This window comes from Heterodontus francisci, chromosome 16 (genome assembly GCF_036365525.1).
Source record: "Heterodontus francisci isolate sHetFra1 chromosome 16, sHetFra1.hap1, whole genome shotgun sequence".
In the NCBI taxonomy this organism is placed as follows: Eukaryota; Metazoa; Chordata; class Chondrichthyes; order Heterodontiformes; family Heterodontidae; genus Heterodontus; species Heterodontus francisci.
The window spans coordinates 86,754,630-86,776,971 of NC_090386.1; the positions used below are offsets into that span (position 1 = coordinate 86,754,630).

The following is a 22,342-nucleotide window of genomic DNA, read 5'->3' on the forward strand; positions in this document are numbered from 1 at the left end:
CACTGCTTGACATGTGCCTCTATGTGCAGCACATTGGGATTCTTTGTATGGTGAACATGCTGTATAAATGAAAGTTGTTAAAACAATCTTAATATGCTGATGATATTCATCCTTTTCAACTTGTTGAGGCTATTTGCACAGTGTTAGTACAGGCTTTTTAAAAAAATGAGCTTTTAAATTTTAATAAATTTGGTTTTACTTTATCCTCCCAGTTTCATGAATTCACGAAACTAACTTCCCTAAATTCAGTGCTGCTTCCTTTTCTGACTTCCTGTCTTGCTATATTTCATGCACATCATATTACTCATGCTTAAGGCTAAGTTTTTCTTTTCACCGTGTGTAAGTCAGAGATTAAGGTTGCACTTGTATCTCCCCACCTTCACGGTCAGTTAATCTCTGAAGTTTACAATAAAATCTTTTATCTCCACTTTCTGCTTTTATACTAAACTAGATTTAATGTATTCTGTGTAATGTTGCACTTAAGGTCAACAGAATATCCCAAAGACCTAAGAATGTGCACAATTTCACCTCTTCAGATTTGCAATCTGGTAAAGATCATCTTGCCTCTGTCCCTCTTGCAGGTCTTGTGTTTCTTCCCCTTTGCATCCAAGTCTTTTTTTCTTTGAATCTATCTCTTGTTTCTGTACCTGTCTGTCTCGCTCTGTGTTTTGTGTCTTTCTACTTTTACCTCTTCCTCCTTTTCTGAGGGTTCACTGCTGAAACATTAACCTATCTGTCTGTCAGGTGGTGACTGACCTGCTGTGGAATATATAACTTTCCGTTTTTTTTTGGTTTCCCACATTTGCAACTTACCTCTAAGTCCACATTTTCACTGAGTACATTGATGATTTTATCTGCTCTGAAATTTAATACAGCTGTATTTGGTAAGTGAAGAGCTGTGAATATAAAGTTTTCATGCAATAAAAGTAGGACATCGAAGAAAAAAAAACAGTGGAGGCAACGCTACAACTTTTATGCCATTCATCTTCTCTGAGCCCAGAGCAGCTGGATACTTGGGTATAGAAGCGTGGGTTAGGGAGGTGAGGCAGAAGTACTTCAGATAGGACCAGTGTGCCTACACATTAAATGAGCAGTTATAAATTCTGGGAGATTCATGGGCTCCTCCACTCGCACATGCCCACCAGTCCTGTGCACTGCACTGTTGTAGAAATTCAATAATCGTCAGTTGAAACAAACTGAAACTGAACCATTAAATTTTGTTTTTGTAGATCCTGATCTGTTCCTGAAATCAGCTCGCCTTCAACGCCTGCCCTCCTCCTCCTCTGAGATGGGCAGTCAGGAGATGTCTCCACTGCGTGTGACCAACAAGGATCCTTTTTCTGGTGACTGCAACTGTCATCAGGACGGTTTGACTGTTATCATCACTGCCTGCTTAACATTTGCAACTGGAGTCACTGTGGCCTTGATTATGCAGATCTACTTTGGAGACCCACAGGTAACTGTTCTATCAGTAACTACAAAAAGATAAGGGTCACTGGAAAGACTTTACCTGCCCTGCAGCATAAAAGAAAGACTTGACATTAATTTCGCACTTTTCCTGACCGCGAGACATCCCAATTAAGTAGTTTTGAAGTGCAGTCACTGTTGTAATGTTGAAAATATGGCATCCAATTAGCACATAGTAAGGTCCCAAAAACAGCAATCTGGTAATGACCTGATCTGTTTTAGTGGTGTTGGTTGAGGATAAATGTTGGCCAAGACATCGGGAAGAACTTCCCAGCTCTTTCTTGAAACAGTGCCATAGGATCTTTTATGCCCATCTGAGGGAGCTGACAGTGCCTTGGTTTAATGTCTGGTCCGAAAGCGGCACTTCCAACAGTGCAGTGTTCCCCCAGTACTTCAATGGAGTGTCAGCCTAGATAATGTACTCAAGTCTCTTCATGTGCGACTTGAACGCACAGCCTTCTGACTCAGCGGCAAGACTGCTACCATAGTGCCAGAGATGACTTGAGGAAATGAATGTTGTCCCCTCTCCCTTTTTCACTTCCTGGAATGTAAACCTCCACTGTCTTTGTTATTTCTCTCTGACCTGTTCTCTTTTTGATATGTCCTTACTGCTCCCATATCCCTAGTACAGTATACTTGATGCTATGGGAAGTTCAGCTTCTCCAGATTCCCATACATTTCAAAGTCCCTTGTTTGTTTATTTTCTCACTTAGGCAGGGAATATACATTAGTTTCCAGTGAATGAAGGTAAAGGGTGCTCAACTGCTGGCACATACTGCAGTAATAAGAAAAGGGAAAAGTTCCTAAGCCTAAAGTACCCAGGAAATAAAGGGGTGCCATTCCTGGAACAAAACATTAGTATTTTTACTGGGTACTGGAAGTCCCATAGATAGGGTGATTTCAGGAATTCTTTGTGCCATAATCTGTACTCCCATGAGGAATCTTACAGAGATGGCAATATTGCAGAAACCTGATGAGTAACAATCTTAAACCAGGGAAGTTTCACATCTATGACTCTATGTTCCCCTCTTGTTCCATGTAGATCTTTCACCAAGGTGCAGTGGTTACAGATGTGGCCCATTGCTCCACAGTTGGTACCGAAATACTGAATCGTGATGGCTCTTCGGTGGATGCAGCTATTGTGTCTGCATTATGCTTGGGAATAATCCATCCCCACAGCTCTGGAATTGGAGGGTAGGTGTTGTAGGTATGAAGGAATCACTAATAAAAATCAAGTTTTATTCACAAAATTATTACTGTTTCATGAAGGCTCATATCTCCTTGTGTCCCTTCCCCTCCCCACCTAGCTGGATCTTTTGTACATTAAAAGCACTATGTAAATGCAAGTTGTTGTAAAAGTTTAAAGTGAAATGAATCTCAGCTGCCTTCTAATGGGCCCAAAGTTCAACATAACTGGCACTAAGTTGACAGTCTCAATGACGGCACGGGAATGTTTGGTGTGGTAAGAGTGGAAGTGTCACACCAATGCAATAGGGGGATTCTTCTGATGTTGGGCTAAGTAATGATGTTGGGGAAGAATAGGGTGAAGGTTGCTCATCATTGAACCCTGGTGCACGAGCAAAGAAATGTTTGATGCTGACACTGTCGGTAAAAAGTATGAAAAATCTTCCATTCTGCAGCATTGATATCTGTGCCAGCCTGATGGCACAAAAATATAACCCTAAAAACTGAAACTATATGTGTAATATGTTTTCAAAGGCTCACTCGTTGCCAATAAGGAAGTAAATTTGCATTTCTCATTGTTCTCCTTTCTTCCAGGGGTGGAGTAATGTTAGTTCATGATATCAGGAAGAATGAAAGCTTCATCTTTGACTTTCGAGAGACAGCTCCAGCGGAGGTTGAGGATCAGATGTTTGCACACAGCTGGGAGGACAAGGTTAGTGCTTCCTCCTGCCTCTTATTTATGTTTGTTTATTCGAGGAACGACAGAGCTCCATAACACAGGGTTACAAGAGTCTTTGTGCAACGTTAAACTTTAAACTTTAACATGCACATGATGGAAGCAAACTGTAAATGGCATATGAAAGGATAGCTCATAAAGTTTTTTTTAATCATGCTGAAATTGATTGAAAATGGCAACATTAGAAAAAAAGCTGAACTATTGGAAAATTGGATTGAACAATGTATCAGAAACAATGGCAGTAATGTTGAAGCATAGAAATTTGAACTGTATGGTTTGAAAACATTATGCTTTCATATGCCATTTACACTACAGTTTGCTTCTGTCATGTATACAACCAAAGTTAAAGTCTAAGGTTGCACAAGGACTTATAAACACCCTGAACTTCAGTATCGAGGGTTAAAAGGTAATATGCGATGGTGCGTAAGCCCTTCACTAAAAGGCAGTGTTTTCTGGCATATTGATTTTGGGTTAAAGGACAACATCCTGTAACCTTGGGGGTTAAAGGACACTGTTCTATGATGCATTGTATCTGTGTGTGCCATTCCTGAATTTGGGGTTTTTCATCTTCTGGATTATCATGCAGAAGTAGTTTGTCAAGAAAGAAGGCAATCTTTTATTTCATTTTTGGAATCCGTACAAGATGCTGTTCAGTGGGAATTTTATTAAAATTAAAGGACTATTTTGTTTGAAATTTTCATCTTCAATCAGGACTGATATCATAAAGTTATTCATACCAAGAGTCATCAATGCATGGAATGGACTCTAGGATAGAGTAGTGAAGATTAAACCTCTAGAATCTAAGATACAATTGGATGCTACATGGGGCACTTCAAGGTTTTTTTATGGATGGATGGTTAAATGCCTTTCCTCATCTCCTAATTGTTTCGTTATCGTGCATGATGGCAGAACTGTTGATTTGCGAAATTTAATTTCTGACTTATTTTGCTTTAGCTCAAGCAAAATGATAAGATGCAGTTCTCTATTATTTAATCTCTCTGTACATTGCACCCAATGATATCTTGTTTGACCCTTACTATCTATGGTTGCTGCTGCAGCTTACAATGTTACTTTGAATAATGCCCTTTTCAGCTTTCTGATCGCTCAATAGGTAAATGCACCTTGGTTATGTACAGAGCAGGAAAGTGTCATGTTTGTCATGAGCTACCTGCTAGATGAGTGGTGGCCTCATTGGCCTTCATTGGCCTCAGGAACATTTGAGGAAGGAAGAGAAAAATAAAATGGACCAAGGCTTCTGCTACTGATCATTCTTTTAGGCAGTGCCTGTTCATGGCATGTGTGTATGCATGTCTGCATTGTGCTATTTGTACACGCTGGATGAGGGCAGAATTGGGCGCGGCTCTAAGGCCCTTCTCACTATCAAACAAAGGCCAAGTGACGTGCAGTGACTTAGTGTCCAAGCTTGGTCATGAAGGATGGCCATTCCTCATTCATCTTGAGTGTGGCGGTGTCCTTAGAACAATATCCAAATCACCTAAAGGGGTAAAAATAATCTCACAATAATACTCAATTTTTGTCAGTCCGGACTTTGTTGATTGGTCAGTTTAAGGGGTTGGTGAGTTTATTTGGTGGGCGGTGCATGGCCCATGTAGGGGGCACGTGTGGATGCCAAAGGTTGGTGGGGGTGGCATTGGAGGAGAACAAAAACAGCAGAAAGTAAGGAAAGCCCAACAACAGTGACCCTGGCTGGACAGATTGTTTCCTTGAGGGATGGGATTGATGGGAGGAATGAGAATCGCATGGGAGCAATGGAAGGAATGAGATAGGGATGGCAAGGAAGGGGTGGATGAAATGATGGAATTGGTTAAGTGTGGCAAAATGGCTGGGACAATTATTTGATATAACTTATTATTTGAAAGCTATTCTTTGTGCTAAATATGAAGATTCACTAGATTTGAATGAAAATTTTTTCGAAAAGCTGTCAGTTGAATTAAAAGAATACATCAGCATTGAGTCAATAGATGAAGATGATAAAGGTCTATACCCTCCAGAGTTTCTACACAGTCAAAATCCAATGGGCATGTCAACACACACCTTAGACTCAAGGAAGGAGCAGTTATAATGTTGCTACAAAACTTGAATCCTAAACAAGGACTTTGTTATGGAACAAGATTGGTAGTTAGGAAGCTGTTTTCTTTGATGAGAAATGCTGAAATTATAACAGGCATATTTCTAGGCCTGTTTTTACACATGGGCAACTTTTATGTAGCTTTTTACAGAATGAGATGGTTTGATTCTGTTAAATGCTTTGGTGAAAGAAATCCTGTATTCAAAGACGTTCTATTGCAATTAAGATACTAATTTGACCGCAAATGTTTTACGAGTCTCTGCTAGTACTGTAAATAATATATTGCTAAAATGATCTTTCTTTGTCACTTGTTTGCTATTCATTTCATTCAGATCCAAGACCATTCACTGGTCCCCACCCCAATCATGTGTTCAGGCAGGTGGCTTGCTACCAGTACCTGCCAATGCCACTTTTCTCCGTTTGTGGCAATTTCCCACCCTTTCAGTCTCCCCAACCCAAAGGCTTGGATTCAGTTCGAACAATGCTGGGTGCCCTGCAGTGCTTCACCCAAGTAGCCCCTGTTTACATGTGGCCTTGGCCGTAAGTGTCAGCAGGCTACAAAAGCAAAATATTGTGGGTACTGGAAATCTGAAAATTTTAGTGTCAGCAGGCTGTTCCAACATCAAAATCATATCTAATCCCTTCCTCACCAAATGGTCACACACAAACACTGCCATTGCCAGTAGTGGTTGCTGGTTGATTAGGAGGAGGAATGTTACCCAGTGTGTTTGCCCTTTCTCTCTACGGGGCAGTGCCTCGCCTCAGTGTGGAAGAGTAGGCACAAACCGAATTCCTTACACTCAAGTTTCAGCTTTTTAGCAATGGTTGAGGAATTCTCTCATTAAATATCTGCTTTACCTATCAATATTTTTCTCCCTAATAATTCCCCATAAGTTTCTTTTCTAATGCCTTAGCCACACCCATTTACCTCCTAATAGCGGATGCCAATTTTTTTTTTTATTTTGTTTTTGTGGCGAGGGCAGCATTTGTTGCCTTTGAGAAGGTGGTGGTGAGCCGCCTTCTTGAACTGCTGCAGTCCATGTGGGGTAGGTGCCCACAGTGCTGTTAGGAAGAGAGTTCCAGGATTTTGACCCAGTGACAGTGAAGGAACGGTGATATAGTTTCAAGTCAGGATAGTGTGAGGCTTGGAGGGGAACATGCAGGTGGCGGTGTTCCCATGTACCTGCTGCCCTTGTGTTTCTAGGTGGTAGAGGTCACTGGTTTGGAAGGTGCTGTTGAAGGAGCCTTGGCAAGTTACTGCAGTGCATTGTGTTTATGGTGTTTGTTGCTGCCACTGTGCGCCAGCGGTAGAGGGAATGAATGTTGAAGGTTGTGGATGGGGTGCTGATCATGGGGTGTCCTGGATCATGACCACGTTCTGAAGAAGGGTTACTGACCTGCAACATTAACTCTGCTTCTCCCTCCACAGATGTTGCAGACCTGCTGAGTATTTCCAGCACTTTTTTTGTTTTTATTTCAGATTTCCAGCATCTGCAGTATTTTGCTTTTATATTATTATATTATTGTCCTGAGATCATGTTGAGTCCCAGTTTTGTTTGCTATTCATATCTGGGCTGCTCACCTATATAGGGACAAATTTCCAATTTCTTGACTCTGACTGCCTGCAGAAACCATGGTTAAACTGACCATGTGACATCTTTCCATTTACTGCTGAAGCGTCATCTCTTGGCTGGACAGCTAGTAAGAATTGTTGATAGCAGCTGTAGAGATGTCTGAGAGGAGTAGTGCTCTACCCTCAATTTAAATAGAGCAATATTTTGGAGAGTTTCGAATAGTATTAACAGAGCTCCACTATACATAAATGATACCTTCTTTCCTTCTTTATGCAGCCTGGTCTCTTGGTAGCTGTGCCAGGTATGATACAAGGATTGCACCAGGCCCATCAGCTCTATGGCAGGTAAACATTACACCTGAGAACATTATCAATACAGATTTCTATTCCATGCCCACATCAATTTGTGTTTGAATTGTGTCAAAACACTTGATTCCTCTTAATTAGTTTGGTTAAGATCTTGAACTCTGGCATCTTGTTTACATGTTGTAGCAATCCTGTAGGATTCTGTAGGATTTTCTTTTCTACAAAAATAATTATATTGCTTGACCATAAGATTTAAGGAGCTTTTTCTTCTCTGGAGAGTTGAGAGCAAATCTTACAACCTTTCGCCAAATCTTACAACGGTTGGCTGAAAGTTCAAAACAGCAGTGGAAAATAAGCATTACTGAAGAGTCACATCCAAGTTTAATTGTGTTATGACCAGGTGAAAAAGGGGTCTAGGGGTCCCTCTCAACCTTCATCTGGTCTTACCATAACCGGGCTTAATCTTAAACACATTGTGTTTTTAGCTCCTCCTTGGTGAATCCTTGTTCACCGCTTTCCAATTATAAGGTAAAGAAACCAGCACAAACAGGTTTTCCTAGGTTTAAAGAAGAAAAGTTGAAATTTATTAAACTTAAAATCTAATTCAGTTGACGCCTACGGATACATGATGCGCCCACACTAGCATGCATACGCAATACACACATGCAAATAGAGACAGAAAAGAGCAGAAGAAAAAATAAAGTGGAAAAGTTTGAGGCAATATCTGAAGAGTTTTTGTTACGGTTCTTCAAGCTCACTGTAGAGTCCTTGATTGTAGGTAGTTCTTACTTTTCTTTGGGGCCCAGTATTATTCTTAAATCTTGTTCGCCGTAGGAGACTTTTCTCTCTTGGGGTTCTTGTGTCTTCAGGGTAACAGAGCCCTGTAAGAAAGAGATGGGAGCATACAGGAGAGATCTTCTCAGTCCAGCAGCAAACATTCTTTCTGAGTTCAAACATTCTGTGGTCACTTCAAAAGAAAACCCTGGAACAGCCAGTTAGTCATGTGACCAGCTGGTCTAACCAGTCCTGGCCCTTGTGGATTGTATCCTCCTTAGCAGGCCCTGGAATGGACTACTTCATTTTTGATGTCCGTTCGTATGTAAATGCTTTTTTCCAGCCACGGCTGATCTGTTTAACAAGTCATTTCCTCGCTCCAACAACAGTTAAAAATCAATGTTCATGACAAAATTGATGTGCCTCATTCTTGGCAGGTGGGGGCCTAGCATGACAGACTGGTTGGGTTGGATTTTCAAAGGGCTACTGACTGGGCCGAGAGCCAGAGCGGGCAGGATTTCAAAATCATGGTTCCCGAGGTTGCCTCAGGATCTCAACGCCTCTGTGCCGCTTTTGAATTTTCAAAGGACCGGTGGGGAGGAGGGAACAGGAGATGCGCTCACCACCAACTAACTGTCCCTTAAGCTCCTTAAGGAGCATGTTGAGGGGCCTGTGCAGTTGTGATTAGAATTTTCAATCTGTAATTCGGCAAACCCGAACAGTCTGCTGCTTGTTAGCGCACAGCTGTGTAGGTTCGCTGCAGGGACGTCGGAAACTTTCTCTCCAATTAATTTAAGCTGATGTTTCCTGAACGAGCTGCGTTCTACCGTCACCCAGCCTGCATAGCCACATCCTTCCTTGGGGATGCTGCTATTTCTCTAAGGAGTTGCCTGCTGTCTTCGGCAAGGCATTGGCAGCCCCCAACATGGCTGCCGCCTGCCTTTGTCGCTGGTGCTAAGCAGGCAGCTCCCGCCTCCTGGACACTTCGAATTGGGCACTGAGCTTGCCGCCTGTCCAATTAGGGTATTTGCATTTAAAAATAGCGTCACGAGAGCCAGGCAGCTCAGGCGTGGGGTTGGGACCCGGAATTCATCCAGGTTCCAGGTTCCCATCCCTGCTTTGAAAATCCAGCCCATTGAGCCTGACTGAATCCAAAGTTCACAGGTTGCCTGAAAAACTACCCTTTGGAACTGATATTTTTTCAGTGAGCTGGAAGTCCGTGCTTTTGTCTCATCTACAAAATATGTGATGGGATATTGTATTAAATATTTTAAACTTAAAAGAGTTGTGGCATAGAAACTATTGGAAAGAAAAAGGAATTATAATCAGATTTTTTTTATTCATTTGTGGGATGTGGGTGTTGCTGGCTAGACCAGCATTTATTGCCCATCCCTAATTGCCCTTGAAATGAGTGGTTTGCTTGGCCAGTTTAAGAGTCAACCACATTGCTGTGGGTCTGGAGTCACCTGTAGGCCAGACTAAGTAAGTATGGCAGATTTCCTTCCCTAAAGGACATTAGTGAACCAGATGGGTTTTTAACAATTGACAATGGTTTCATGGTCACCATTTAATTCCAGATTTATTAATTGAATTCAAATTTCACCATCTGCCGTGGTGGGATTTGAACCTGTGTCCCCAGAGCAGTAGCCTGGGTCACTGGGTTACTAGGCCACTGACATTACCACTAGGCCACTGACATTACCACTAAGCCACTGCCTCCCCTAGAGAAAGAGACAAAACGAGAAGAAAGATGAAGCGTTTAAAATATTTGTTATTAATTTGATTCCTCCTGTTGTCTATTATCCTTTCTGCCAGGTCCCTTCCTTCCTGAAAGCTTTGACTCCTTCCTGGGTTAGAGTTCCAGGGCATGGTCCCCATCTTGTCCAAGTGGCCATTATTCATCTGAGAGCCTTGACTGCCAAACTTTGCTATCACAGTTGAACTTGACCCTCTCCTCACCAACACACACATTTACACTGGTGATCAAGACTGGTAACTGTGACCAAATCGTACTTCCCTAACTTAGGGGTATTGTAGTGAATTCTAGTACCTGAAACCAATTTTTTTTTGTTGTAATTGGCTACCTCAGCACAGACTGAGGGTTTAACCTGGTCTTTCCTGTGTGTGGATGGCTTGCTGTCACTGGATACATTTGTTGTAATGCAAAAGGAGGTGCAAAATTTTCTTTTTATTCATTATTGGTTTCCATTTTTGTTTTAATTATAGAGAGCTAATGCCACTGGTATAATATTACTTCTGACGTTTCAGTGGTTGTATTACCATTGTAATGTTTCAGCTTTACAATGTGTGAAGTTTTAAAAAATGGCTAGTCCAAGGGATTGAAATTTTCCTCAGTATGTTAGCTATCTAAGGGTTAACATTTGATGGGATTCAGCAAATGTTTAAGCTGATGAGTTGGATAGCATGCAGAGATATTTTGAGTTAACATTTTAGCCCCAGCCAAGACTGTAGGAAAAGCTATGATGCAGGTTACAAAAGATAGAATTTTCATGGGAATTTTATTGAAATCATACTGGAACCTTCAGTGGTGTATTGACAGAAACCCCCAGAGAAGCAATGTAAATGACTGTTTATACAGTTTCTGTCAAAGTTAGGTGGAAGATCGGGAGAACTCCCATGGAGAATATAGTTTCATTGCGAGAATGATTAGCATAGAAGCTATTTGCAGCATAATTCTTCATGACTCATGAACTTCAACTAGCACAAACTATTGGATCTTACTCATTGTTTGAATGAGTTGTATCCTCTGTGTATTCCTGACTGAAATTATTGCCCAAATATTTTGATAATTTTATGTTCACCAAGGTGAGTGAAGTCAGGGTTGGATTTGGAATATTTTTCCAATATGGCGTTGTATCCAACTGAGCATAAGAACCAGCAGGAATATGGAATAAGAAAGGATCATGCGGCTTTCCCAGGTCCAAATCTCCACCTGTAACCAGTAACTTGTTTTGATGCCATTCTTGGAAGGACACACAGCACTACGTGTAGTGTGACTTGTCCGTGTCACGCATCAACAATTTTTCTGATTTGAAATTGACATTTTGCCAAATTCTGGGCACTTTTGTGCTGTGGACTTGTGCCCAACAGGAACTGAAAATTGACTGCCCACAATAAGTTCACCTCATTGTAGCAGAGAGAGAGAGAAAAAAAGATTTTCAGCATCAGCAGATAAAACTGTAGTATTGTGAGACAGTGAAACAGGCAAAAGAATCAAGAGATTGAAAGGCCACACTTTCCTTGTGCATTTATGTTCCCCAGCCTTGTAACAAATAAATAATCCAGTGAGAAGGGATTTAATTCACTGGAATTCTGTTCAATGGAGTGAAAGGGAATGGATTTCCATTCCTATGGGGGGGGAAAAAAGGGGCTTGGTACACTGGGATTCAACGAGAATTGAAAACTGAGTGTGCTAACCTACCATATGCATACAAAACAGTGGAATGATCAATAAGCAGCCAAGTTTGAAACTATTTCAGCTGAAGTTACAGTGTAATGTAATAAATGTAGAATCCTGCTCTTGCACAATTACAGAGCATTATAATAGAATGCTTGTACAATGAGAGTGATTCTGCATGCAATTTTGTGTGGTACTATTAAATTGCTCATGGTATTACCCAAAGTCATAGGAGCATAGGTACAGGAGGAGGTGGCCATTTATTCCCTTCAGCCTGTTCCACCATTGAAAGAGATCATGACTGATCTGTGACCTAACTCCACATACCTGCCATGCCCCATATTCATTAATATCATTGGTTAATAAAAATAGTTGGTTAGCAAAAGTTAGTTGATATGTAAGTTTTTCAATATTGATGGAATTAGGAGGTAGTCTTCAGGAACTCGTTTCACAGAGTGAACTGGACCCGCAGTTATATTGTGACAGTTATCATATGAAAATTGAATAGGAAGTGTTGACATAGCAATTTACAATGGTAAATGCTGACCAAAATATTGTGGCATCAGGAGGTAAGGTTTTTGAACAGAAAGTGCATGCCCTACTCAAGATTATCACGTGACTTCCCTGTTGTTTTCTCATTTCTCTAGAATTTCCTGGTCTGAGTTAATGGCCGCAGCTGCGAAAGTTGCAAAGGAAGGTTTTAATGTTACTCAAGAACTTGGTACGTGTAATAATTTTTTTCTTTGAAATATAAAATTCAGTGCAGAAAACTGCTGAAGGAGGAAGCCTGAGATCCCCCTCTTACAGACAAGTTGGAAAGAGAATCTGATTAAAAAAGCATTGAATGAATCTGTGTACAGAGGGGCTTGGAAAAGTTAGGGTGATCTAGAAAATACAGAGAGGGTGTGAGGGAATTTCTGAGAGGTCAAAGATTTTGGAGAGGGCAGAGAATCTTGGATGTGAAGCAGTTAGCTCCAGATAAGCACTTAACTATTTTCAGCATATTATTGATGTAGGATTTCTATAGAATATTCCCAATGGACTGAAGTAATGGATAGCACCAACAATGTAATGGATGTGCAGAACAGACAAGGGCATCTTGAAGATTTTAGAGCCCCTTGGAGAGTGGGATGGCCTTGAAGATGTTAGGCAGATAGCTGATTTAGGAAACCTGGGTGTGAGAAAAAGTGGAATCTTAGATAACTGAGCAAGCTAGCAGAACTCTGAGCAGCGTATTCTTGCGGGATGGATCTAAGGGAGTCTCTGAGAGATGGATCTGGGAGGGAGGGGTGGGTGAGGATGGGCAGGAGGAAATAGCCTGTCTCATACAGATCTCATTTGGGTTTGTACTCTCCAACCTTCTGCTTTTGAGAGAGACAGAAAGTGTTTGAGTGTGAGGTGGAGAGAGAGAGAGCATGATTGAGGGAAGTAGCAAAGAAATGGTCCAGAATGCTTAGATTCAAATGTTCCTTAATAAGTCAGTCCAGTGAACTCCGCAATTTGATTTTAGCTCATTCCCAGGTATCCAATAATAGGGGTATATTGAAACATCAGTACATAAATCACTGACCAGCGAAGTCTCTTTTCCTTTCCTCGCTAGAAATATTTTGAAGTGAATCAAGATCATTTTCTTGATCTGATTTAATTGTATAACCTTTATTTTGGCCTCCACTATTCCAGCTAAAGCGATCGATCAAGTTAAGGACAAAAACATGTCAGATACTTTTCGAGAAACCTTTCTGCCACAGGGGCAACCATTACAACCAGGAGCTTTCATGAAACGTTTGGATCTGGCAGCCATTTTGAATGCAGTTGGTCAAGAGGGCGTTTCAGCATTTTACAATGGAAATGTCACAGAAGAGATGGCTTCTGAGGTAAAGAGATAAGTTTGTCAACATAAGCTTATTAAGCTTAAGGACCTCTCAATTGGTTGTTGTAGCAATTGAAATTTGGATTTGTTTAATCTTTGTGAAGCAGTTGGCTCCAGATAAGCACTTAACTACTTTGAGCATATTGCTGATGTAGGATTTCAATAGAACAGATTCCTATGGACTGAAGCAATGGGTAGAGCCAACAGCATAATGCTTCACTACTGATCTGCACTTGTTGGGTCTATCCATTGGATAAATACTGTGACCAACTGGTCTCAAAATGTAACTTCTACATCCCAGCATTATATTTCTTGGTAAAGTTGTTGTGATTTTTCCTCTTCGGGATTTCCGTGGCAGGAATTTGGACCTGGTGAAGCTCTTAAAACTGATACTTTACTCTTCTTTCCCTTCAGGTTCGGAGTAAAGGCGGAGTACTCTCTGTAGAGGATTTTGATAATTACAGTGTGATTGTTGAGAAGCCCATTGAAGGATCATACCAAGGTCTGAATTAATCTCTCTTAATAGATTTGAGAGCTGGGAGGGACTAATTGAATCTGAACCTAGAGTTCTGAATTTTCTTGTTTTTCTATCTGAGTTATGGGATCACATTTCCTAAAGCACTGTAGTATTAGCTTGGATCAATTGTTGGCTGTGGGTCAAGATCTGCTCCAGGGCTTGAGCACATTGTCTTGGCTGACAGTCATACTGTACTGAGGAAGTCTACATTGACTGAGGTGCCATATTTCAGCTCAGGTATTCAGCTGAAGCCCTGTGTCCCTGTTCAACAACAACAATGTAGCAAAACACCCAAAGGCATTTAATTAGCAATATCAATAAAAATATTTTTGACACCAAGCCACAGAAGGAGATATCGGAAAGAAAGATTTGTGTTTGTATAGCGCTTCTCACCAGATATCGCAAAATGTTTTACAGCCAATGAAGTACTTTTGAGCAAGTGTAGTTACTGTTGTAATGTCGGAAACACAGCAGGCAATTTGCGTTCAGCAAGCTCCCACAAACAGCAATTTGGTAATGACCAGATAATCTGTTTTTGTTATGTTGATTGAGGGATAAATATTGCCCAGGACACCAGGGAGAACTCCCCTGCTCTACTTTGAAATAATGCCATGGGATCTTTTATATCCACCTGATCAGGCAGATGGGGCTTCGGTTTAACATCTCATCCAAAAGCCGGCACCTCCGGCAGTGCAGCACAGCCTCATTACTGTACGGGAGTGTTAGCCTTGATATTTGGGCTCAAACCCTAGAATGGGACTTGAAGCCAGAAACTGTGATTCAGACGCAAGAGTGGTACCAACTGAGTCACAGCTGACACCAAAATAGATGACCAAAAGCTTGGTCTAAGAGGCAGGTTTTAAGGAGCATCTTGAAGAAGGAAAGAGGGATAGAGAGAATTCCAGAGCTTAGAGCCAAGGCCACCAAAGGTGGAGCAATTAAAATTGGGGATGCCTAAGAGGAGTGCAGAGATCTTGATGGCTTGTAGGGCTGGCGGAGGTTACGGAGATTGGGAAGGGTAAGGGCGTGGAGAGATTTGAAAACAATGATGAGGATTTTATAACTGAGGCATTGTTGGAGGAGAGCCAGAACAGGTCAGTAAGCATAGGAGTGATGTAAGCAGGAGACTTGGAGCGAGTTAAGATATGGGCAACGGAGTTTTAGATGAGCACAAGTTTATGTCGGGTGGAAGAATGGAGGCTGGCAGGACATCATTGGAATAGTCAAACCCAGAGGTAACAAAGGCATAGCTAAGGTTGTGTCGGAGTCGGGCGATGTTATGGAGATGAATCTAGGTAGTCTTGGTGATGGCACCAGTATGTGGTCGGAGCTCATTTTGGGGTCAAATATGACACCAAGATTGTGAATGGTCAGGTTCATCTTTAAACAGTTTCCAGGTAAGGAAATGGTGGCCAGGCAACAGAGTTTGTAATGAAGACCAAACACGATGCCAGTTTTGACAATATTTAGTTGGAGGAAACCTCTGCTCAACCAGTATTGGATGTCAGACAAGCGGTATGACAAATCATAGACACTGATTGGTCTGGAGGGGTGGTAGTGGTGAGATAGAGCTGAGTGATGTCAACATACATGTCGAACCTGATGATTTTTTTCGGATGATATCGCCCAGGGATAACAGAAGTGGGCCAAGGACAGATCGTTTGGAGAGGGCACAGGAGTGTAAAGAGAAGCCATTGCAGGCGTTATATTTATTAATGCATTGTCACTGGCAAGGCCAGCATTTATTTGCCCATCCCTAATTGCCCTTGAGAAGGTGCGTTCTTGAACCACTGCAGTCCATATGGTGTAGGTATGCCCATAGTGCTTTTTTTTCCCGATAGCAGTTTGATACAACTGAGTGGCTTGCTAGGCCAGACCGGGTAAGGACCGGCAGATTTCCTTCCCTGAAGGACATTAGTGAACCAGATGGGTTTTTACGACAATCGATAATCGTTTTCATGGCACCATTACTGAAACTAGCTTTCAATTTCAGATCTTTATTAATTAATTGAATTTCTTGATTAACTGAATTTGTAAGTTCCACCAGTTGGTGTGGTTGGATTTGAACCAGTATCCCCAGGACATTAGCCTGGGCCTCTAGGTTACTAGTTCAGTGATATAACCACTACGCCACTGTCTCCCCTTTGTACACTGAACTAAAATGGGTTGGACAGGAGAAGGCAATCAGAAATGTGAGGTCGTGGGATTTCATTAGGAAGTCACTCTCCCTTCGTCTTGACTTCAACGTTTTACTTCTGTTTTTACAGGTCACTTTGTGCTCACTGCTCCACCCCCACATGCGGGACCTGCACTTGTTGCTGCCCTCAACATTTTGGAGGGATTTAACATAACAGCCCAGGCAACCAGGAATCTGACCTTTCACTTACTCGCTGAGGTAGGAGTTGTACAGTTTGGTAAAGGATTGCCGCCTGTCTGGTTTGAGACTGGACATTCCAGGTTTAAAGCAGGTTGTATAGTAATTCTAAAAGATAATGAGGACACCTATTAATCAGCCAAAAATGAACAAAGCTTACTACTGTGTTTTAATAATACACATGGGAATTTATATAAATGGTTGTGCTAATAATGTGTGCAAATTAAATTGAAAATAGATTTTTTTTTTCCTACTGATTTCTGTCTTTTATGATGTGAAGACATTACTACCAAAGTTTTCCGAGCCAGTTCCCACTATGTATGCACTCCCAGGATAGACTCCTGTTAATTGGCAGTGGGGTAGATTTTCCACCTGGCAGGGTACCTCCATTCCAAGTGCAAGGGAGCTGGGAATTGTACAGGAAGTAAATTTTGGCCACTCTCTTCTTCAGGAGGCTTTAGTGCAGGCAGCTAGTGCTGTTGCACCAATGGTGCATTCTTGTGCAACCCCAATCAGGCTGAATTTCAGTAGGGTGCCGCAAATCACGGTGGCGTACTTTGAAGTCAGCGGCCCGCCCACGTGGAGCGGCCATTGCAGAGCTCCCGTGACAGGACGACCGCCCCCAGTGACGAAGAGGGGGCGGCTGCTGTATCTCAGGCAATGGCGTCCGGCGCCACCGCACGGGCACCAGCTCCATTTTTAAAGGGTTTCAAGCCCTCAACAGAATTTTTAATTTTTAAAGGGAGCAAATGTGTAAAGTTAAAGTAACACATTAAATAACATGTTCACCTCCCTCACACACATCCCCAAGGAATAATCGATTCATTAATAGCCCGTTCCCCAGCAAAAAAAAACTTTTATTCATATCCTGACTTTTCCCCCTGCCCTTTAATAACTTTAACCCTCAACCCCTTCCCCCAACAATCCAAAGAGTTTTCCCCACTCCCCCACCCTGAAAATTTCACTCCTCCCACCCCCCCCCCCCCCCCCTCCCCACTAGTGTCATGCCTCGGTGGTTGATGGTCAGCACAGACTTGGTGGGCCGAAGGGCCTGTTTCAGTGCTGTATCTCTAAATAAATAAATAAAATAAATCATAAAGTTTTATGGAGTTCCAAAGGCACGGATGTTGCGGCCGGCGGCTGGAATATAGGGCTGGGATGGCCGCTGGGACAAGGTAAGGCAGTATGCATCTTTTTTAATTAATTTCAATGTTAAAATGAAAGCCTCTCCTCCGCCAGTAAAATGCAGTGGGACCTTTCAGGCGTCGAGGGTCATGGCGGGCCTCTCCTGGAAGAATTTTCTGAGCCCCCATGCCACGACCCCCGATGTCATAGGGCTAGTAAAATTCAGCCCATCTTGTGAAATTTCATGATGCTGATGGTCCAATTCATTCATCTCACTCATATAACCTGGGCATTAAAGGCTAATCATGTTCAGCTCATTCAGCAAAGCTTTCTTAAAGGGAAACTGTGATTCACTGCACAGCTGTAAAATAGATGCATTCAGTGCCACTCCACCTTAAGGGGCTGTTGAAGGCCACAGAAGAGAATGAATGAAGGGCCATGAGGGAGATTCTGCACATACCTGTCTTTGTGTAAAACAGATTACTGATGGGCAGTCACTTGTTTTGCCCTCCTGCCATGACTGATTTTTGCCCCCAGTGAGTTTTTTTATGATTTATTTTATTTATTTATTTAGAGATACAGCACTGAAACAGGCCCTTCGGCCCACCAAGTCTGTGCTGACGATCAACCACCCATTTATACTAATCCTACATTAATCCCATATTCCGACCACATCCCCACCTTCCCTCAATTCCCCTACCACCTACCTATACTAGGGGCAATTTATAATGGCCAATTTACCTATCGACCTGCAAGTCTTTGGCTGTGGGAGGAAACCGGAGCACCCGGCAGAAACCCACAGGGTCACAGGGAGAACTTGCAAACTCCGCACAGGCAGTACCCAGAATTGAACACGGGTAGCTGGAGCTGTGAGGCTGCGGTGCTAACCGCTGCGCCACTGTGCCGCCCAATGTGCCGCTTGATGATATCAAGCATCTATTGGGGAAAATTTTCAAGCTGCAGTTCAGGCTCAAAATAGGCACATTGGATTAGTGCCAGTTATTGAAAAAAAATTCCTAATTTTGATTTGCACAGATTTTTGGGTGGTTTCCATAACAAGTGATCGATCCGCCTTGCCAGTTTTAGGGGTGTGTTGTAAGTTGAAAATATACTGTATGTCTTTCAAGTGCTGGTAAGAATATTGTCTGATTAGTGTCAGTAGGGGCAGAAAAAGAATGGGTTATTTTCTCATTTCAGGATTGTTCAACTGGCCATCTTGAGCCTTGCAACTCAAGGATGTAGTAATGTGAAATATTTATACTTTAGGAGAAGACAAGTTTTCCCTGTCACGGAGATCTCCATTGGCTTTAAGAGTTCATTGGCGGTTCACATTCATATACTAAAGTTTTTCATTGTTGACCAAGATACTTGGGGCTTCATTTTAACCCCAACTCACCAGCCAGAAAACCCACGGGTTTGTAGGTTTTACACCCTACCCAACACTGGAGAGTAAATTCGGGAGGGTTAGAAGCAGCGTTTCTCCCAATCCAGTCAGTTTCCCGACTGGCGGGTTCGGTTAAAATTTCCCCACTGGATTTAGTACAGAGGGAACAGTCAGAAGCTAATATATGTTCAAATATTAACATCAAGTCACATACCATCTTGACTTGGAAATATTTCACATTTCGTTCATCGTCACCGGGTCAAAACCCTGGAGCTCCCTACCTAACAGCACTGAGAATGGTCCTTGCTCATGTGGGAGGACTGCAGCTGTGCAAGAAATTGCCTCTCAGGCAATTAGAGTTGGACAATAAATACTGGCCTTGCCAGTGATGCCCTCATCCCGTGAATGAATACATTTAAAAAAAAATTCATGGCAGTGAGTTTAGTGCTGGCTTGTAACTATCCTCCATTGATGCCTATGGTTCCATTTGGAGGTTGTTCAGCTACTCTTGTGCAGGCATTTGCTTTCTTTGCCCCTTACTTTGTCCTCCAATGCATATCCCACCAGAAACAAAAATATTTGACTGAATCCAATCTGACAGCCTTCATACTGTTTTAGGACCACGGCACTTATAGAATCATAGAAGGTTTATGGCACGGAAAGAGGCAACTTGGCCCATTGTGTCTGCGCCGGCTGAGAAAACAAAGAGCCACCCAACCTAATCCCACTTTCCAGCATTTCGTCCATAGCCCTGCAGGTTATGGCACTTCAGGTACACGTCCAGGCACCTTTTTTAAATGAGGTGAGGTTTTCTGCATTTGCCACCCTTTCCTTGATGCCTGCTGATGTGTATCTTATTCATTCTCGTCTCATACCACTTTACAGTGACAGGAGGATTTCACGGATTTACAGCAGCTGCCCTGTGGGAATGAGGGCAGGAGATCCCCTGATGCCCCTTTTGGTGTAATTGGAGGAAAAGGATGCAAAAATGGGTACCTCCCCCTCTTCTCAGGCCTTAAACAATCACCTTTTAAGGTCTCAGCCTGTCCAAGGCTTCAAGGAATATCCACCTCTGATCTTTGTGACTCTTGCATTCCTTTTAAGTGGCTTCATCCTGTTCAGGTAGCGTAGTGCTGGTTGCTGTCAGGAGCCACCCTGCATACTTTGTATCTCCTGACCTGGGAACTTGTGCCGGGTCATGACTAGTCTGGATCCTTCTGGGGGAGATTCAGGAAAATTCTGGCCAATGTGTCTTGAATCCTAAAATGAGCAGGAAATAAAAATGGACAGTGGACCGGGAGGAAAATAAATTTGGTGGAGGGTCTGAAAGCTCTGTTTAAGAGAAGGATCTTTAGGAGCCATTTGAACATGGAGGGGTGGCAAGGCAGAGAAATTTGAAGGGAACATTCCAAAGGCAAGTGTATATGTCTTGGGTAATGGGTGGTAATGCTGCAGACTTGCGCAATGGGCGTAAGTCTTCCTGCCTCGTTCGGCCTCAGCTGGAGTATTTTGTCCAGTTCTGGGCACCGCACTTTAGGAAAGACGTGAGGGCATTGGAGAGAGTGCAGAAAAGATTCACGAGAATGGTTCCAGGGATGAGGAACTTCAGTTATGAAGATAGATTGGAAAAGTTAGGACTTTTTCCTTGGAGAAGAGAAGGCTGAGAGGTGATTTGAGAGAGGTATTCAAAATCATGAGGGGTCTGGACAGAGTAGATAGAGAGAAACTGTCCCCACTCAGGATTGAGAACGAGAGGGCACAGATTTAAAGTATTTGGTAAGAGAAGTAAAAGTGCCATGAGGGAAAAACTAATTCATGCAGCGAGTGTTTAAGATCTGGAATGCGCTGCCTGAGAATGTGGTGGAGGCAGGTTCAATTGAAGCATTCAGTTATATGAAAAGGAAGAATGTGCAAGGTTACAGGGAGAAGGCAGGGGAATGTAACTGAGGGAGTTGCTCTTTCTGAGAGCCAGTGCAGACACGATGGGCCAAATGGCCTCCTTCTGCACTGTAACGATTCTGTGATTCTACTCCATGACCCATCCTGTTGACAATCAGTGTACTCCATCATCTCAAAGTGAAGGTATATTTTGCATTCCCTGTGAGCGCTACTAATTATTCAATTTTTTTTTCAGTCACTGAAAATTGCTTTAGCCCTGGCAAGCAGCCTTGGCGACCCCTTCTTTAATTCCACCGTTACTCAGGCGACAGAACAGATGCTCAGGTGAGAGATCTCATTTTCTTTACTGGCTGTTTATTTTTTAAAGAAAACAAACATTTTAAGGCTCACAGCCACAATTTTGTGCAAAATCTTTTTCTAAATCTCAAGCTGCACTTTGGTGATGAGGTATCAAACTTGGCAACCTGGCTGAAGAGTCCACTATCAGGGCACTATATATTATTGTATAAACAGAAATGATTGATGTAATGGCATAACACATTGGCACAATGTTGCACTGTGTCCTGATGTGATCAACCGAAGCTTTGCACCCTGCAAAACGGGGCCTACTTTCAATACGCTTTCCGAAATGTAACTTTGGGGTTAAGCTTCCACAAGGGGTTCTCCCAGTTTCCCGCCATAACTTCGGTGGAAGAGTCACAGAAATCCCAGGGCAGTGAAGTAAAGGGTGTGCTGTTTCTCTAGTGTTTCTGCCTAAGCTACAGGGGAAGATTGAGAAGATTTGTGGAAATACAACCCAATTTAACTCAACATCATATCTGTTCTGCTGAAAACATATTTAGTTTTCTCCTTTCACCTATCCAGCAAATCAGAAGCCAAATCTTTGCGTCAGCTGATCAACGACAGTGTGGCGTTCCCTCCTGCCCACTATCTGCCCTTCTACTCCTTGGAGACTGGTTCAGCTGCGAGCCAAGTACACGTCATAGGACCCGATGACTTCATTGTTTCTGTTGTGAGGTAAACGAAAGAAAGGGGGGATTATTTATTTAGGACCAACATTGGGCTGAATTTTACAGCCCCTCCCCTGACATCGGGGGGTCATGGCGGTGGGTGGCTGGAAAACGTCTCTGTTGTTGAGTACTCTGTGCAATTCTGATCACCTCATTACGGAAAGGATGTAATTGCATGAGAGAGGGTACAGAAGAGATTAATGAGGTGGAAAAATGCAGCTATGAGGAAAGATGGGATAGGCTGGGGTTGTTCTCCTTGAAACAGAAGGCTGAGGGGAGATCTGATTGAAATGCACAAAATTGTGAGGGGCCTGGATAGAGTGGATGGGAATGGCCTATTTACCTTAGCAGAGAGGTCAATGACTAGGGGGCATAGATTTAAAGTGATTGGTAGAAAGATTAGAGGGGAGATGAGGAAAAACGTTTTCACTCATAGGGTGGTGGGGATCTGGAACTCACTACCTGAAAGGGTAGTAGAGGCAGGAACCCTCAACTCATTTAAAGGGTGTCTGGAGATGCAGCTCAAGTGCCGTAACCTGCAGGGCTACGGACCAAATGCTGGAAGGTGGGATTAGACTGGGTGGCTGGTTTTCCGGCCGGCGCAGACACAATGGA

The 22,342-nt window shown here is 42.6% G+C and overlaps 1 protein-coding gene across 1 annotated transcript in view; it reads left to right on the plus strand.

Moving 5' to 3' along the window:
• LOC137378299 (glutathione hydrolase 7) overlaps nucleotides 1-22,342 on the plus strand; it is a 66,809-nt gene that overhangs the window by 31,092 nt on the left and 13,375 nt on the right. The window contains exons 2-11 of the mRNA XM_068048544.1: nucleotides 1,230-1,456; nucleotides 2,510-2,661; nucleotides 3,247-3,364; nucleotides 7,328-7,395; nucleotides 12,196-12,269; nucleotides 13,229-13,422; nucleotides 13,833-13,920; nucleotides 16,203-16,330; nucleotides 20,953-21,041; nucleotides 21,582-21,734. Of these exons, the coding sequence (XP_067904645.1) occupies nucleotides 1,230-1,456; nucleotides 2,510-2,661; nucleotides 3,247-3,364; nucleotides 7,328-7,395; nucleotides 12,196-12,269; nucleotides 13,229-13,422; nucleotides 13,833-13,920; nucleotides 16,203-16,330; nucleotides 20,953-21,041; nucleotides 21,582-21,734 (1,291 nt within the window). The remainder of the gene's footprint in view (nucleotides 1-1,229; nucleotides 1,457-2,509; nucleotides 2,662-3,246; nucleotides 3,365-7,327; nucleotides 7,396-12,195; nucleotides 12,270-13,228; nucleotides 13,423-13,832; nucleotides 13,921-16,202; nucleotides 16,331-20,952; nucleotides 21,042-21,581; nucleotides 21,735-22,342) is intronic.